The sequence below is a fragment of the Typopeltis vanoorti genome, chromosome 8 (genome assembly GCF_054136105.1).
Source record: "Typopeltis vanoorti isolate ZY-2024b chromosome 8, IOZ_Tvanoo_1.0, whole genome shotgun sequence".
Taxonomy (NCBI): domain Eukaryota; kingdom Metazoa; phylum Arthropoda; class Arachnida; order Uropygi; family Thelyphonidae; genus Typopeltis; species Typopeltis vanoorti.
In genome coordinates, this window is record NC_143556.1 from 147,585,900 (window position 1) to 147,606,257 (window position 20,358).

The following is a 20,358-nucleotide window of genomic DNA, read 5'->3' on the forward strand; positions in this document are numbered from 1 at the left end:
GGTGGCATGTTTACCTAATGTATCCCAAAGTATCATCTCTGCACTATAGACACAGTTTCAAAAGATAGGAACCATTACAAGAAGAACTGACACGGTCTCCCGAATGCTTCACCAACTATCTAGCTCTAACAGCAAGACTGAACCCTACAATGTCTGGTCACTAACTGTCTCTTGGGATTGCTGCAGCCTCACGTGAAAACATTTTCAACCGGACTGCTTTAAGAAAGTTCAGTTCAAGTGGACTCTGTGCAAAGAAGTCAGTGGTGTGTATTCTGTTAATCACCACATGACTCAACAAAACAGGTGCCATTAACATGTAACTGGGAGTCCTAACAAATGGGGTACAGTTCTGTTCTCTGGTGAGTCCTGTTTTAGTCTACAAATGAATTCTAGACTGTGTTTGATCTAGAGAGAAAAAGGAATATGGTATCATCCCTCCATCACAGGAAGGGACATTTATAGCAGAGGCAGTGTTCTCGTGTGTGCTTGAATAATGATCAAAAGTTGTACTCCTCTTCTTGTTTTGAAAGGGGATACACTAACTGCATGGAGATACTAAGAACAGATCCTCACCCTATGTGTGACTTTATAGAGTTGTGTTTGGCTAGATTTTCTTTTAATCCATAACAGTGCCACTGCCCATACATTTGAAGAGTGCCTTGAAACTGTAGATATCTGCCATAGCCAACACAATCACCAGGCTTAAAATCCAATTGAACATGTGTGGAGGACACATTAGGCATTGCACTGTGTGCCAACAGACATAGCTCAGTCACTTGGTGAGCTGAGGTCTGCTCTGGTGAATGAGTGAGATTTGTTGCCACAGAATCTTATATATATATATATTGAGTGTGGTCCAATATTGTCAACTTAGCCATTTGAGAGGATCATACACTATACTGATGTTATGTGCCATTTTTCAAGCATATTACATCGACTTCTCTAATGCGATATTTTTGGTAATTCTTATACACTCCTGTATAATGTCCCTTATACATGTCCAAAGTTTCTTGCTGTCTCTTCATTTCATTTCATTGTTATTCTGTTGTACATCACCATCATCTTATATTGAAAAATGAGGATTCATGCGTGCTTCAAGCTCTCTTGAGTTTTATTCCTGTTCTCGCTTGGACCTGAGGTTGCTGACCAATAGAAGAAAGTGCTAAGATGTCAGACGGCAAGCTCTCCCCTGTGAATGCTTGATGGGTACTGGATGGGCAGTACGCAAGATGTTGGCATCCACTGTTTCGGACCGTCGATAGAAGTCCTACCGGAATGAGGCAGCGGAAAGTTATTTTCCAAAGGCGGGAACGATGACCATAGTGACCCACAAAAGACTGAGATGAATGCTAGCATTGCTAAGTGCAGAAAAAAGCTTATCGGATGAACAACATGACCTCCACGTGGACGCAAACTGATGGAAGTGCAGAGTCTTATCCAACAAAGGAAGACAGACCATGCAGAGATGGTAATCAGACACATTGATGGTAACATACAGAACTTTCTTACTTATTTTCCAATAGTATTAGAAGGAAAGACGAGTCAGTTTCTAATGGAAAGAAAATTATGGACAAATACTTAGGGAACTTTGAGTGACTAATATGATTAGCAATTGGTTGGTGTTTTCATTAGACTGGTTGTCTGAAAATTTATGCTCATGCATGTGACCAAATTAATGTGAGAAGCTAGAATTGTAGATAGAATCTGATTTGAAGTTTTGTATTCAAATCAGATATTGATTAACTTAAAGGCTAGAGTTGTTCGTTATTTATTAGAATGTTCACTTGTATTCGCCAGTTTGATTTAGTGTTTAATTGATTAAATTCTTGTGTGTATTTGAATCTAATTGTAAGTACTCTAAAATCCTAATAAACATGTTTTGTTATGTAAACCTGAGTCTTGCCTGAGCAAGAGACCAACTTACCACTCATAAAATCTGAACCTATGTGAGGGAATTTAGAATGTTAGTAAGATAGGTGTTAAGATTCTGGGAAGGTCTCTCTGAACAAGGATTCTTCTGTCCTAGGACTCTGACTGGCGCAGCTTTAAAAAACAAATTTGTCAGCGTCTGAAAAAGAGACAGCCCCAGAAAGAAGGTCTAAATTCACTCCTAGTTGGTGGCTAATTTTCACTTTCTTAGGGAAATTACAAAAGGGTGATTTGGAGTTTAAGGTTAGAAATTTCTGGAAGGGATATATCACAGTATAGGGAAGGAAATTACATTAAAGAAATCATTAAGATTTTTAGAGAAAACAACATCGTAACACTATAAAGGTTGCAGATGGGTCCTCCAACTTCTTGGAATGGTTAGGACATCATTTTTGTTCAGATTTGAGTTATGTTTGAGCATTTCACATGCTTCTTTGAATTTCCTCTCGAACCAGGTTTTGGTGCAGTGTAGGAACTAGGTATTGTTCCAATCAATTCCGTGGTATGTTTGGAGTGCATGATCAGAAAGGCTGGTTTTACCAAAATTGAAGATATTTAATGTGTCGTTTGTGTTCGTCCTTCCTAATTGAGATGGTTCGCCCTATTTCCCCTATGTATGGTAGGTTAAATGGGCATTGTATTTTGTATACCCCTGGGTGGGCTAGATGTGGAGGAGGATCTTTGGAAGAACTGAGTAGGTGTCTTAATTTTGTCAGGGGGTTAAAGGTGGTTTTGATGTTGTATTTGTGTAGTGTTCTGTCTATTTTTTCAGAAATCCCTCTAACAGAAAGTATGGCAATAGCATTCTTGAAATCTTTTTTGTTTTTACTAGTATCACTGTGGAAAATCTTGTGAATAGTTTTTTTACTGTATCCATTTATTATAAATATATGTTGATCTTGTATTCCTGGTTTAGAGCTTGTTCATTTGAACAAATAGTTTGAGCTCTGTGTTTAAGGATGCTTATGACACCTAGCATCTGGGTTGGGTGGTGATAAGAATTTTTATATATGTACTGGCCTGTGTGTGTAAGTTTGCAGTAGACTAAGAAGAAGAGATAGCCTGAGGGAAGATGTGTGACAAAGATGTTTAGGAACAGAAGAGAGTTGTTTTTTTTCTGTTTCAATGATGAATTGGATACGTTTGTGTTGTTTGTTCAGGTGGCTAAGGAATGTATTTAGTGCTTCGCAGTCGTGGGGCCAAATGGCAAAAATATGGTATCTGAGCCAAATTTTGGGCTTTCTGACACTGACCCTAGAGCTCATTGCTCAAAGTCTAACATATAAAAGTTAGCAATGGGGGAGGGGGAGTGGTGAACCCTTGGCTTGGCTGTACTACCCTCTTTTTGAAGGTAAAAATTGGTTTGCCACACGAAATATCCAGAGTGGAGTACATGGGCAAAGAGGACCGTGATGTCGTGTGGAAATATGTTCTGTAGGAGCAAGATAGTATCATTGATCGGGACATTGGTGAAAAGGGAAGTTATGTCAAAGCTTACTAATAAATCTTGGTCATTGAGTGTAATGTTTTTAATTTTGTTTATGAAATGTGTATTTTTTATGTAGGAAGGGGACTGACCTACCAATTCCTTGAGTGTGGCCAACTAATTTTTTGGCTAAGTGGTAATTTGGGCTATCAATTCCTTCAACAATTGGACGTAGTGGTGTGTCTGTTTTGTGTAATTTTGCAGGCCATAAATTTTTGACTCGCAGGCATAATGGGGAATTAGTTTTTTTGTTATTTCTTCCGGCCGTGTGTTAACGGATTTAATTAATTCAGTTGTTTTCTTTTTGATACGTTTCGTGGGGTTGTAGTTTACCATTTGGTAGGTGTTGTGGTCCGATACCAAATGGTTCATTTTTCCTTATGTAAGTTGTCCGGTCTAAAACGACCATGGCATTCCCTTTATCTGCTTTTGTGATTATAATGTCCTGGTTATTTTTTAGGGATTTGAGGGCCGGTTTTTCCGTTTTGTTTAGGTTGTTGCTTAGTTTTTTGTTTGAATTTAGTATACGGGATGTTTCCATGCTTATTTTATCAGCTAGATTGGTGGTGTGGGATCTTTGTGGGAACTACATAAGGATTCTGAAATAATTTTCCAGTGGATTCCATCCCATGTGGGATTAAAGGGAAATAAAACTGCAGGTGAAGTAACAAAAATGGCTACAACATCAAATGATACCACAGATTTCAATCTTTTTAAAACCACTCAAACAGAAAACATAAAACCTACTTAAATATAAAGAGCCAGTAGGCTTCATTTCGGCGATATAAACATTAATGTTTATATCGCCTAAATGAAGCCTATTGGCTCTTTATATTTAAGTAACTTAATGGTTGCACCTCTTTGACAACTCGTATAGCAGAGTATATAAGTTCTTTTCGCTATACCCTTTGGTATCTATTTGGTCTAGCTACTCACTGATGAAGCCTCAAAAAAGGCTGAAACCGGTCTGGGTAGTGACCTCTCATCATAATGTAATAATAGCATACATTTTCTAGGAAATGTGTTTTTACATTATGGAAAATACCAAGATTAGCGATCAGAACTTTCCCCACCTTTGCAACGAGTTGCCTGAGATTGTACTACGTACTAGGACTACTTGCATTAGCTCACGCTAGTAATCGCCAATACTTTTATAGTTTACTATATTCGACATGAAACTCTCCGATTCCAATCTTTGAGTTTCTTATTCGATTTTAAAACAACGTCGGATTTAATATCCCCTTAATTTGAATAAAAAGAACTATTCTCCAAGACATGACTCACCACTGGTATTCAGCAGAAAAACCAGGAGCTACCATGAACTCCAAGTTTAATCGCTGTGCCACTACCATGATCTCTTGCATCAAGACCGGCCACATAAGACCGATCAAGTTTAGCAAGGGCTTAAAAGTATTCCCCATCTGCAAAATGTGTAACATCAAGGAAGTATCGCCAATGCATTTACTAAATTGTATGAATATTTCCAAATGTGAACTTTATAACAATCCAGAAAAGGTGCTGTATAAGATACATGAATTTGATCTCTATGATCTGGTGTAATAATATCATCGAATAATAAAATTTAAAAAAAAAAAAGTCATTCTTCCTTTTACTTGACACATAACAAAAGAACGTTAGGATTTCCTTTGACCTGCTTGGCTAGATTCTTCTCATAATCTGATTTTCAATTCCTTGGCATGCTTGTCACCTTTCTTGCCCAGTGGTGTAGATTGAGCTTTTGCCGCCCGGGGCAGTCCCTCAGTTTTCCTCCCCTCTCAATACACACGAAAAATACTACAAAAAGTCAAAACGATAGGGAAATATAGGGAAATAAATTAAAACACTATGTTTATTTTTGAAGTAAAACTTTAATTCTAACATTCTAAAATATTATTTTTCTTGTTTTTCTGTTAGCAAAATCGTCGATGACATTGGTGAAGTCTATTTCATAGTAATGTAGGTAATTCTTAATCGATTTTAATTTAGAAAAACTCCTCTCACAACTAGCGACACTTACAGTAATTGTGAGGAAAATTCGCAGCAGTATTACAATATTTGGAACTGAGTTCTCAAGACTATTTTAGAATTAACTGCAAAATTTCAAAAAGTGCTGCCCTGGGCATACCCCCCCCCCCAAGCTTTGCCACTGTTCTTGCCTGAGCCATGTACTGTTTGTGAGTTTGCTGGTCACCTTTCTCTTTATATAACCTCCAGCATTTTCTTCTTCTGCAGCTCATGCTTATGATATTACTCATCTATATAACTCCTATCTGATTAACCCTCCTTACCTGAGGTGTACAATTTAATATTGCTTCCTCTAGATGACCCTTAACTATCTCCTATGTACTACTAACATCCTTACCCTCAGTGTTTTATGCCATGGCACATATTTAAGCCTCTTCTTAAGCTTGTCCTAATCATCTGCCTTGTAGTTCCACATATACTCCTTCTTTGCAGAATATTCCTCTTTATACAATCTCCCAAGTCACTTTCACCAACCGGAGGCAATGTGGTCATCTTGATTATGGATAGCTCTTCTGATTCTTTGACCAAGTCCAATATTCACATCACTAGTCCCCTCCATCACATGCTGCCTCAAGTAGCATGTGATGGAGGGGACTAGTGGCATATAAATTCCATTTCCTTCCAGATGTGTGATCTTTGTTCCTTTTAGTCTATATCCCCATATTAGTGGGGAACTGATGCCTATAAGTCCCCCATAATAATCTTTCGACATGTACTCGTTGTACTAATTTGCTGCTGCATGTCTGCCAGATCATCCGTGAAACTCCCTGGCCTATAGCAACAACCAACTATATTTTGTCTTACTGGCCTTAATCTCACACCAGACATCTTGAAGTGCACAGCCACCCCCACCCCCTGCCTATTCTCTTTTGGCTGCAATTCATCCACTACCATCAGCAGTACCCCTTCCTCATTCTATCTCCCCTGAAAATACTAAACTCTTCACATCCTATCATTGTAACTAGCTGTTAGCCAAGTCTCGCTAATGCCTATAACTTTTGCTACGGTAGAATATGTATTCTACCTACGGTACCTTTCTCTCTAAGAGTTAACTGTAAACATTGACTTTAGATAATCCAGAATCCTAAATCTAAAATACAATTGTAATGTTAAAAAAATAGGACATCATTGTTACTGAAAGAAGACTATCTACAAGAAAGAATATTTTCCCATGTTATCTTAAATAGAATTTAGTTTTGATGTAGTTTCTAAATAATTAATTAATTTGTCATTTTTTTTTTCACTAGAGGTCATGCCAGTAGATTAACCGGTAATCAAATCATTGTTCCTTTAGCTTACTGTATATAATGTAACTCAGCTTGTCCTTGTATATTTGTATATACTCCAGATAATGATCTTAATATGAAGATCGAAATGTCAGGAAATTAAAAGAGTTATTTATAACACAGTTGTAAAGTCCATAATTTCTAAAATGAATACTGATCATCGTGTAACACTAAAAGAAAGAATATATTTATGCATTCTTCACTTTTCATCATACTATTAACAAGCACAAGTAATCCTGGACAATCATGTGTAAAACAACTCCAGAACATTTTTTAGCTGGGTGTTTAGAAGGTTGTTGAAGGTGGTGGAAGAGGTCTTTTCATCTGATGATTTGCAAACATAGGATAGTCACTTTTCTTGGGCAAAGAAATTGCTCTTATCTGAGAATATGATCTCCTTCCACTTCTCAACAGTCCAATCTTTGTAAACTTTTGCCAACTTTCTGCACGGCCTTCGTCAACAGTTGTTTCTTTTTTGGTGTGTGGGTAGTTCAACAGTCTTTGACAGACTGTCATGTCAGAAACATTAATCCCTAGCTGCTATGTCTCTATTTAAGTCTACATCTTGGATTCATTTTGTTTTTCTTAACTAGTAAAAGATCTTGAGTAAGTAGTTTTCCTTTTTTGCCCATATTTTCCTTTTTCTCTCAGGAGAAAAGGTACCTATCTCCCTAAACCTCTTTAAAATCATATTAATAGTACCCAAACCAACATCATACTTATTGACAATTTGTCTTTGACTCGTGAATGTGTGCTGAGAAAGAGTGCATATTTTTGAATGCTTTATTGGAGATGTATCCATTTTATAGCTGCACAAAATAAATAAAGCACTGTGAATGTCAACTTGTTTACACTATTAAAAAAAGGAACAACATTATTAATAAACATCATAGAGACAGTTAAAACATTCAGCACTCAACCAGAATAGTGATCTAAAACCAGAACTGAAACAAAAACCAAACTAAAAATTTGATGGCTTGTAAAAAAAAAAAAAAACAGCTAACGTTTTTTTATTCCTGTGTATAGGGAGTAGGCGAGGCTGTTTAGCCCTGTCTAACTTTTGGAGACTGAGTGGGCAGTTCGATCTCCACTGGTACCCAATCAGAGATAGCTGGCCCAAGGCTATCACTAAATAAGTGGCACGCAGTGAAGAGAGACCTCAACCTGTGCCGCCATCTCATGGTCCCTAACACTCGTATTTAATGTCTTAAATAATGTGGGTTCTACAGTCGATTTTCTTGAGTTTACGGGAGAAAAAAAACCCACTTGCTCATGCCAGAGATTGACTAACTCAGGAACCGGTCAAAAAAAGCTTAGAAAAATTTCTTCTAGTCTCCGACTAGATTCGAAACCGAGAAGTCTTCCTTCATGCGGTCAAGCACCGTGGTGTGCAAACGCCACATCCACTGAGCTACACAGGCTCCTGTTTGGATTAATTTGTTCACTACTGTAATATATATATATATATATATATATATATATATATATGTATATATATATCCCCAAATGACCTCCTCTTTAATGATGTTAAGTTTTAAGAAATGGGAGAAGTTGGTGGATTTCTAGATCTTCCAAATAAGATTGAAAAATTAGTAGAAATGCTGCATTTTATGACAATGCCATTATTGCAAACACTAAATCCAACTTTGCAAATGAATCTTGTTTCAGTGTGTGTGTTGGGGGGTCCACAGTATTTTTTAAATTTTTTTAGAATTCTTCAATAAAATGGTAAAAAGTAATGATCACATACTTCATTTCAAGGTAATTTTTACTAATGTTGCTACCTTTTTGTGTTGTTTGTTTTTTCATGTGTTATGGTTAAACCTTTTGCCACTGGATCATGAAAATAAAATCCAGGTCTAATTAGTTATCACACTACACAATAAATTCTCTCCAGATACAAATCATTGAAGGGATCTTGTGTGATCATTGCATTTTTGTGGATAAAATATTCATAGAACCCTGCTGCAATCCTATTTTTTTTTTTCACCAAGGATTGCTGTGTGTCACTGAAATATGCATCCATTCAAAGTTTTTCTAATTGTTTTAAGTAATTTCTCAAAGAAATATAATGATGCCATCTATTTTGAATGCATGGCCTTCAACTTTGAAGGGCTCCATTTTTAAAACCTGGACAAAATCAGAAGTTTTTGTTAAAGTATTACCTCCTTCCCATCTGTTTTTAATTTGTTAGGGATTTTGGATGCATTTTTTGTGTAGTTATTAGCAAGCATAGCAGATGTATTACAAAATAAGTACTAAATTTGTGTATGAAATAATTTTTCTACTTTCAGTCATTTGCTTCAATGTTATACTTGTAATAAATTCATTCTTTTTTTTTTTAATCATACTTATATATATATATATATACATGTAATGTGAACTTTCCATCTACAGAATAAATTAGCTGACTCAAAACACCTCTGCTTTTTTTTTTTTAAATTAAATAACACATATGGAAAAAGTATATACAGTAGAATCTGTTTATTGTTTTCATGGATAATATTATCAATCGGCTATTGTTATCAAAATCATTCAGTCCCAAAACATGCCATTTAAAATGAATTAAAAATTATTCATCTATAATAAGGAAAGTTCCAGTTATTGTTATCAAAATCCTCAAATGTTTACCCTTTTGCTTCTCAGAATTCTAAGAAATAAGGGCTAATCAGGAGAAAATTTGACAAAGAGCATTTGTCGAAATCTGACTTTTTTGTTAATCTTCCTTTAATCTTATTCTTCTATAAATCTTGAATCTTGCGGGCAAATGCAGGGGGATATAAATACAGTCTAATTATGATTTTTCGAGTTTATTTTGTGCTCTCTTTCACTAAGTGAATTTGACTTTAAGTGCTCATGGCAGAATTTATGGCAGAAGCAAGTAAAAAATGTAAAGGTGTATTTCTTTAAGAAAAGCAAAGAATTTTGGAGTGCTATGGTAAGTTGCCCAAAATGAGTCTGCTTAGTGCAGCTGTACATTTAAAAATTTCACTACCACTCTTGTGTAAGATCTTAAAAAAACAGATCACACATTGAAACTTTAGCTCTTACTAATGAGAACATGCATCGGAAGAGTGTCCGATCTGGTAAGGATACTCAAATTTAATCAGCATTAAAATATTGGTTTAGTAATGTTTGTGAAAAGAATGCTTTGATTAATGGGCCTTTGATGCATCAGAAAACAAAGGAACTTTCAAAAACAATGAGCAAAGAAAATTTCACCATAACTGATGGATGGTTTAACAGGTGGAAAAAGCGAGAGAATATTGTGTACAAGCGTGTTCATGGTGAAGAAAAAAAGTGCTGATTTTTTATCAGCTCATGGGTGGATTAAGAATGAGTTGCCAAAAATTATTGCTGAATATTCTCCTGGGGAAATTTTTAATAAAACCCCAGATGGCATGTCAAAAGAAGAATTTGAAAATTGGTTGGATATTGATAACGTTGAAGTGGTGGCTAGCTACAATGACAGTGTCAGAAATATGTCAAGCTGCTTCTGATGAGAACTTTAAACTAATAGAAGAAAGTGAACCTAATATAAGTATAGAAGAACAATTTTAGAAGCTCCTCCAACCAATGCCCAGACGCAAGAAACTATGAATACTTCGTCACAGTGTGCAACATAGAGTGACAAACTTTAAAAGGCATTATGAGTATGAGCAATTTATTCATGAACTATTATATTTAAAGACATGGCAGACAACACTTTACAACACTAGATAAGTTTTTTAAATAAATTTGATGTTTTGCTTGTTAAAAAGTTGTTTATAACAATAAATTAAATTAAATAATCTTCATAACAATAAATTGAAATAAATGATGCAATTTTTTATATCCTTTGCTTAATGTTATCAGCCAGTTATTATTATTGAAAAGCAACCGTCCCAAAGTGATCACAATAAGCGGTGTCTACTGTATTTAATTTAAAAATGCATCATTTATAAATAATTAAAAAAAAAGTATAAAATCATTCTTTACAGCAAAACAGAAAGACCAGTCACCCAGGACAATCACTGTAACTTGTCTTTTGGCAAGTAGAGGCCTTCTTTGGGTAGGTACTAATGTTGGAGTGATACTAACAGTGCATCTTCCTCGTTTAGAAGGTGTTCCAATCATTACTGGTCGTACAAATGTTGCCTATCATGCTCATCAAGGACAAGTGTCATTGCTACTTAGCTTACAGCCTCGAAGTGCTATGTCAGTCATCCCTTCATCATATGTAGGCTTATCTCATCCACCAGCAGAGGATAAATTACAGACGACTAGTAGAATAACTCAGAAGTCAGATTCTGCACTTCTGTCTCCTCGTAGTAGTGGACCACATGGTATGTAATTTCTCTATATATTTGTAACTACCTTTTATTTTGATTTACTAACTTTACAGAAATAGTTCAAAGGGCAAAGGAAAGTGAAATATGAATGTAAATGATGTATGGAATTATTATTTTTTACCCTTGACTGTAAAATTGTAGACTTAAAAAAAGTTGGAACTCATTTCATGTTGTCTGAGCGATTCTTGAACTTTCCTGGCATAAATAATAGTGTCACTTCACATTGAACTGCAAAAGTCCAGTGTGAAGTGCACCTCCATAACATGTGGAGGAATGGATGATACTGTAACAAATGCTGTCTGCTGTTGTGTTCTTGTAATATCTTTACTCTGTCTTTATTCTAATTTTGCTAATTAGCAGTGCGCACATTCTCTCTTGTAACCTTTCTCACTTACTCTACTGAATATTATGTTTATCTACCTTCCGTATTTACTAGTCGTATGCCTATGAACACTTGAAAATTTATTTGTAAGACTGTTCGATCCAGTATATCCATATTCGGCATAAGACTCAATAAAACGTCCGGTAGATCTCTCTCTCTTACTAGCATAAATTCCTTCAACAAAGTTTACATAAACAGTCGTGATTCTTAAGTAATTAAACTGCACTTTTAATGGCTTAGTTGTTTCCCTCTCACAAGTCCGATCATTTTTAGAAACAGTGCATTGTAAAATAAAAGATCAGGCAGCATTCTTTTAACAAATAATTAAAACACATTTATTTACATTAGTATGAAATATACATGAATCAAACAATAGGGAGATTGCTTTCTCTATCCATCTATAAAATCTTTAGCATAAAATTAGAACCCTTTTACTTCAACACTAAATAATCTCTTTAACTCCAAAACTTATTTACTCTCTGCTTACAAATTCAACTTATTAAACTTCTAGTTTGCTCGCAAAGAGGTTAGCCAACTCTCTGCTAAGTTATTTTTACAAATTTAATATCAACTTCTAACATGCCAATTGACTCTCTTATGGACTATTAAACTAATTCTTAACAGTCCATACATAACATATCTTCTAGATTATAAGAGAAAAATTATAAAAAGGATGGAACTTACAGAGGCTGTGTCACACATTCAGTCAAGAGTCTTACACGAAAGTCTTTCTGGCATTTCTTTTGGGAGTATCTTGCTTCAGCAGTATCAAGTTGGGATATTGGCAGGCTTTTGGACTGCAATCTGCGGTACTCGAATAGCACATGCAAGAGGTTTCAGCATACGGGCAAATTCTCCTCTGGATCCTACTTCGGGAACTTTGCTTCTAACTGCTGCCACTTCTGCTACTAATTGCCGGTGACTGTGCCTCTAACTGCCGCCGACTGGCTCTGGCTCTCTTCGGTAACAGCGCTTCGCCTTGCTCTCTTGGCTCTCCTCTGTCGGCAACTGGACCTGGACTGTCCTGCTTAGTAACTGGGGCCTTTTCTCCCCTCTTTCTCTGCCACCACTGCTCTGGTTCTGGCGACTAAGCCCCTTATGCCCGTCTCAGTCCCCCTTTTATTTTCCCGTTCTCTGGACCCTGCACTAAGGGTTGTAAACCCCAAAGAATTCAGCATGACTCTTTCATCTTCTTTTAAGTTCGACCCACTCTTTGTTCTCCTCCAAGCACTCCTTTTTTTTTTATCTTGCCAGTCAGCAGAAACTTCTCTGAACCTAGTAGCACTCTTAGATACTAACTTTAAAGGTGTTATGCGCAGAGCTCGCAAACAACTTTCTTACACTCTTATATAGCTATATACAAAGTTCCGATTGCAGTTTTTCAAAAAATTTGCTAAGTATTAACTACATTAATATTTAGCAAATTATACATAAAAACAAACGTTATTTATACAGTTCTCATGGGACTTGACCTATGTAACAATCGATCTAAAGAGCTTTGGTATTTTTAAGCTACATCGAATTTTACAGTAAAACGTGCATCCTTTGATTAGAAATGAGTTACTTATATCAGTTGTAGGGGGGAAACTTAAAGTAAGTTAGCTGGTCTTATACAGAAATTTTCAGATGAGCTAGCCATAGAACACAGCAAAATTCAATTCTGAACATGAGTGTAGAACTGGCTCATAAATGGCTTGAAGGCAGGACTTTGGTTTAAGTGCAGTCTTAAAGAATGACAACACATCTGAATGCAGTCGTTTGTTAAGATTTAGGTGGCTCAGAAAATATGGAAATCTGGTCTAGGACTAAAGTGTGTGTGTGGGGGGGGGACCTGGATTTAGAGGCAATGTGGACTTGACAAGTGAACTTGGAATTGGGGATCAACCTGATGACGCTGAATCAGACCATTATTCCCTTCCCACATGAAAACTAACCAGCTAACCTACATAATGAGGACTGATAACATGAGGAGTCTGTTTTTTGCATACACAGCCAGTGCAATAATGTAAAAATAAAAATCTTTGCAGCATTAATTGAAATTATTTTCACCACATTGAGTACTTTTGATTATTCTGCTGTTGCATAAATAATACATTGTATTATTTATGAACCAGCAGAAAGTGACCAAAATAGTGACCTAATATCAAACAGCAAACATAATAATTTCTGTTTGTTATGAAGTCAAGGCTTACAGGACAAAATACTTAACTCTGTTTTATTTATCTTTACTTCATACCAAACGGAAATTGTCGTGTTTACTATTTGATTACTATTTTAACTGATGTTTAATGAGTTTCATCATATCGTATTATCATAGTACCATGCACATCTCTTTAGGAATATACCTATCAGGCATTTGATATTTATGATCGTGGTGATGTTTAATTAATTATAGTGAAGGCAATGTGTGCTGGATAATAATCATAGAATTCAGAAAATCATCATGTTGTGATTTTCTGAATTCTATGATTATCATTTCGGATTGACGGGACTGTTATTGTTTTGGAATTATGGCCAAAGCATCTTATGCTATGAAACTGATGTCCTATGTCAGTAAATTGTGTGTATTCTTCTGGCTAGTTTGCCTGTTTTGCAAGATGAAAAACTTAAGTTTCTGATAGGTAGAACTCCCAATTCCATATGACTAGCTAATTTACCTTCAGTTGAAAAGTCCTTATAAAGTTGCATTGCATCCTAGATAGAATTCAAACTCATATCTTCCCAAACAAAGGGCATTGTCAATACAATACCAGCTGAGCTTCAGAGACTTTGGATTAGCAGAAATGTTTGATTCTCATACCACTGCAAGCAGCTTTTCCTGTTCCTGCAAGAGACAAGGAATTTTTGGACATATGTAATGCTGCAAATATCCTGTTTATCTAGTTGCAACATGTTATTTTCCTTCATTTGAACTTCTTTATGGGCAGTAAAGCTTTTGTACTTCCAGTTAAGTATTTCAGCAACTGTTTTTAATTTTCATTCAAGTTATCTGTTCATTCTCCACATTAAATTTTCTATGCACCTTTTTGAATGATTATTTTCTTCTTCTTTATCTCATCCATCTGGTGACAGGTTGAGTTCCCTTTGTACAATCTGTCTCCAAATGGTTCTATTTCTAGTCTTCTTGAACATAGTATTTCCCAGCAGCTTTCTGTGATCGAGAAGTAGTCGCATCGGCTACCCCAGATGCAGTAACATTTTCTATATTTGGATCCTCCTAGTTCATAGGGGTTTATGGCAAACTGTCTGCAGCTGGCCTGCCATTCCTCAGCTGCAGACTTTGTCCACTGCTCCTTATTCCTTATTCAGAGCAGCCCGTTGGGGCTTCCCTCATCTGCCACTTGAGGGACTGTCCCGGTAGGAGTATGGTCTACCCCAAGAATAATTATTTTGCAAATTTAAATTTCAGAAATCTCATAAAAGCATTTCATAAGATACCAAGAGAAAAGCTTTTCAAAACACCACAGTGGACTAAATGGAACATTATACAGAGCAGTACATAGTCTATATTTAAGTTGTAAGTTAGTGATCAGAACTGAAGAGGATATTAAGTCTAGTTTTTGATTGAGTTTTTCTTTGTAATCCTTCTTGTTTTCAATAGGTTTTAAGACAAAACATTGATTTTTTGTTGTTTAACCATTTTATTCTTTCCAATTTGGGGTTTGTTTAATTTATTATTCATATAATATGAATAATAAATTAAAAATAATTTTATACCTATACTTCGTGATATAACTTGGTGCGAGTCAACCTTGTTTTCTGTGTTTTTTAAGATTGATATAATAAAAATTGATAACTTAAGTATTTGATATTTTAAGGATACTTGTGACATAAAGATTGAATAATATAAGCACGTAAACACAAGAAAGATATTTAATTAGCTAAATATTTCCTGTTCTTGTTGTACCACTGAAGATGATCTGCAATTTTCAGACCGAAATATTTGGCTAATTAAAATCTTTCTTGTGTTTACATGCTTATATTATTCAACTTAAGTATTTTTTCACTCACTATTTTTGCTTAATTGTGGCCTGCAAGTTTGAAAACATTGCCAACCCCTGCTTTATACAATAAACAATTGATATACATGCATGCTAAAGGGTATTTCCCCTCATATAAATTCACTACTTATAACTACATGTGCGATACATGCAGACACAAATTTATTTAAAGATAAAATAAGTCATGCGATGAAAAACATATGAAAAGATAAAGGGTTACTACAATTTGTAGACTGGTTATATCAAAACTGTGTTGTATAAGTACTGCTGCGTTATACGAGGGTTACCTGTATACTGCTGATGTTAGCTCTAATTTCTGCAACTCTGATCATAACCATATTTATTTTAGAGAATGTTTGACTTCTGTAGAAAGAATATATGACTTTGCATTGATTTAACATTGGCATCTTTTTGGGTCGGACTCCCTCTGATGAGACCTCAGTAAAGGTCGAAACCAGTCTAACTAGTAGTTCTTTCCATAATGTTTTTCCATTATAGGATACTGAAGTAATTGATGTGAAGTCAGCATCCTTTGCATGCAAGAAAATACTAGTTGTGAAGACTTTGTTTGCATATGCTTGAGTAAAGGATTATATCATTTTCTGTCAACTACGTCTCAGAGATTCCAATAATCTTTGCCCAGGATGACTCTATCAGCGCCACCAATTCATCTCCTTTATTCCGGATACGCCCGGCATTAGTATAAAGCATAAAAATGTCACTGCTTCTGTACCTATCATTATCCCCTCCAGACCCCATTGGACTTAGTGTTACCTGATGTATTTGGTAACATCAGGTAACACTAAGTTACCTTGTGGGAATGGGTATCCCCATTCCCACAAGTGGCCGCCCCCTGATACCATCCACCCTGGGAATTGAATTCTAGTTTCCCTGCATTGGTGCACCAACTCGTTCAGAAAACAGCAATCTCTCTCCAGATGCTTACTTCCTTCCCTCATTCAAATGCAAGCAGTCTCTCACATACAGTTTTTTCTATCCTCAAATGCCCTCCAAGCATCCACATATTCCAATCCTCTCTTCTGCTCAGCTCGTCATTATCATACCTGGGTTACACACGCGCACACTATCTTTCCTCTCTGCATTTTCTTTCATACAACCTCAAGCAAGAATCTCAGATCTCTTACCCCCCCCCCATTTTCATTGCCTCTCTAGTCATTCATGCCCACCATCACAATCATCTCATCCACCCTTTCACCCCACTTAATTGCCATAGCCACACTCTCTATCATTCCTGCAACAAACACTCCTCTGGCATTCTATCTTGCACATCATGGATCATCGAGTCGCCGTACATCACAGCTCTTACCACTCTGTTCCCTGATTACTCGTCTGCATCCCTCACTGTCTTTCACTCTGTGTTCCCCTACTGCTGTCCTGACATCACTCCATCCCTGGTTCCAGCACTCCCTCACATTCTTCTCATTTTCTCTTTCTGACTGTTTCCATTCTCTCCTCTTCTATCATTCCCATACCTCTCTCATTCCCTCTCTTTTACTGTGCCTATCCCCTCCTCTTCTGTCATTCCCATATCTCTCTCTCTCTCTCATTCCCTCTCTTCTACTGCTCCTATTTTCTCCTCTTCTATCATACTCATAACTCTCTCTCACTCCTACTCTGATTCACCTTGCATTCATCTCTTTCATTCACCTAATCTCATCTTTCATACTTCTCATTTCCGAGACATTTCAACATCTCTTTCAGCTCATCTATCTCTATCTCTCTCTCTCTCTACAAGTTAGCCACTCTTACTTGCTCTTCATCCTCCCAATCATGACCATCTCTGAACTAGTATATTTTCTACTTTGGAAGGCTCAATATCATACACGTCAGACTGCCATGCATCTCTTTGGTATATATGGTAATGAAATTATGAAAGTTATTGGCATGAATCTTGACAACCTGCACCAAACATAACAGCATTCCTCCACTGTAGGTGTATATACAACCTCTCACTCTGTCAGCATGCAGTTATTTAATGCTTACAGAGCAAAACACTCTTATTTTCTTCCTATCTATCTAGTGGTTCATGATCTGACACCTCTGTTGATTATGGTGCTGTATTTCCTGACTTTTTCTTATTCACATTCTACATGATTGCAACAATTATACAGCAGAATTGCATGCAATTCAGCTTGTGCATACCAAATACCAAAAGTGTATAATTTATATAGACTCATTGAGTTATTTACTGGCTATATCGTCTCCTCTGTATATCCGCATCCAGTCCTTTGCAAGGTTTTATGCTGTTGTACAAATTGAAGGTCCTTAATTTTGAAATTCTGTGCTAAATTCAATTCCAATGAAGAATTCCTTGATTCTTCATTGGAATTAAGGGAAATGAGGCTGCAGATGCAGCTGCTATATCAACTCATCCATTTTCCAGGTCACTCCTGGAAAATGGATGAGTTGATATAGCAGACAGAGTATGAGATCAGAACTAATAATCCAATGGCAGGAAATGCTGACTTACAACTCAAATATAGAGGCAATGTATTGCTTGTAATGTTCCATTTACATCACGACATATTGACAAGAACAAAATTGTTCTAAATGTTATTATTATATGATGTAAATGGAACATCGCAAGCAATACATTTCCTCTATATTTGAGTTGTAAGTCAGCAGTTAGAATTGAAGGAAGTGCAGCAAGATGGTTTGGTATTAAATCGTGTGAGATGGATGCATAGCACCATGTATGTGATGAATAACAAGGTTCTTAACACTTTGTTAAAAACCCCAGATAATCATTAAAAATTCATATAACTTTTGTTATTCACCATCTATATGGATATGAATTATATTATGAAAGAAAGTGGCATTAAACCTCATCAAAATTGGAGAAGTTAATTTCAGCTGTTTATGCTATGTGGGTGTTATATTCCTAAATAAATCCAGTGCAAGTCTGCAGAATACCTTAACTCAATTGAGTTAAGATACTCTATAGTAGCAAATGTGTCATGTAAATTAGTGCAGTAAATTAGTATAAAAATGACAGGCTGTGAAATGAGATAGGAACACTGGAAAAAAAAAAAACATTGCATCCTTTTAATGGGAAACTCATAGAATAAGTAAAGCATTTAAGCTATTTAGGCACAATTTTTAGGGAAGATAGCAAATCCATTCTATTTACATTTTTACATTAATAGTCAGCAAAGCTGTTATTGTAGGAAGTATATGGAATAACAGAGAAATAATCCAAACACTAAACTAGCTGTATACTATGTTCAAACTAAGTTTAGCTTATGGATCTGAGAGCTGAGTTCAAAATAAAACACTCAATGAAAGACTGGAGACCACAGATATGAGAATTCTGAAAACAATTATGGGAGTGAGCAGATGGCATTTAATGGCAGAATCATATTGAAAATGAAGATATTAGGAAAGAACTTGATATTGTTACATTCAGGAATAAATGAGCAGAACCAGTTTCAAATGGTATGATCATTTAATCAGAATGGGAGAGGAAAGGTTAGCAACAAGCACTTATTACCAAGGTTGGAGGGGGGGGTGGAGCAGAAGATCCACTAGAAGACCAAAATCTTGGTGGATTGATACAGTGGAAAATCCCTTAGAAACTCAAAATATAAGTTCTGACAATGTTGGAGTGCTGACAGATAGCACATTAATATGGAGGATCAGTAGGAGATTAGTAATATAAATTTTTCATATAGTACTATCATAATATCCTGTACCCACCCCAAAACCAATTTCTTGCGGCCCGTGATGCCGGCAAGGAAAGATAAAAATAAAAAAAATGGTTGCTTTTTATAATAAAACAGAAATATCGATTTCAACATTCGATTTATTCGTTTTCAAACGACATTTATAGTTACAATATGGATGCAACGATATGGATGCTATAATATAATTGCAATAATAAAAATTTATTTTGCAATTCCAAAAATGTATCCAGACATCCCAAAACTGCAATCTTTCCACTTCATTATTCAATAGCAGGTCCTGTGCTCCAAAGTATTGGAAATGAGCAGCGTACTCAAGCCTGTGACAGATACTGTGAACTTCATCTGATCCAGCGGCCTCAATCACTGCCAGTTTGCACAATTTCTTAAAGACTTGACGAGTGAATTTGAAGGACTACCTTGTTACACAGAGATTCGTTGGTTAACGAAAAAACAAAAAAACAAGCTTTTTAGAACTTTATGACAAGATTGTCATAAAGTTCTAAAAAGCTTGTTTTTTTGTTTTTTTTTTTACTTTTAGAGGAGATAAAATTGTTCCTTGAAATGAAAAATCATGATGTTGTATTTCTTAATGATCAGACATAGGTACAAGATCTAGCATTCTTAGTTACCTGACATTTGAATGATTTAAATGTCAAACTTCGGGGGAAATATCAGTTAATAACACATATGTATGATGCACTGGCAACTTTTTAGATGTAAATTGGTTTCGTTTCAAAATCATTTAAAAGAGAATATTCTAAATTACTTTTCTATGTGTGAACAGTTAAACAATAAGAATCGACGTTTTACCTTTTCTCAATATTGTCCCAAACTAAGAATTTGATAGACGATTTAAAGATTTTAAGGAGCAAGAAGAAGTGTTTTTTTTCTTTTTTTTTTTCAGATCCTTTTTCCTTTAATTTCGAAAGGGCTCCCATTTCTATTCAAATGTAACGTATTGATTTCCAAAATGATTCCATTCTAAAAGAGAAATACCAAGAAGTCGGTGTTCCAAAAATATACACATATTTAGGTCACAAATATGCGGAAATAAAAAAAAAATTGCAGCAAATATTCTATATTATTTTTGAAGGCATTTATTTATGTGAACAATTATTTTCATGTATGAAAGGTAACAAAACAGCCCACAGTTCAAGACTAACCAGCGTCAGTCTTTCTGCCATAATGAAGGTTGTATGCTCTCAATCTTTGAG

General features: G+C 35.8%; 1 protein-coding gene across 3 annotated transcripts in view; it reads left to right on the forward strand.

Moving 5' to 3' along the window:
• Positions 1-20,358, forward strand: part of LOC150104415 (rho guanine nucleotide exchange factor 10-like) — a 172,413-nt gene that overhangs the window by 77,491 nt on the left and 74,564 nt on the right. For all 3 annotated transcript variants that reach the window (XM_090396364.1, XM_090396362.1, XM_090396363.1), the window contains exon 5: positions 10,707-11,051. In XM_090396364.1, the coding sequence (XP_090252490.1) occupies positions 10,707-11,051 (345 nt within the window). The remainder of the gene's footprint in view (positions 1-10,706; positions 11,052-20,358) is intronic.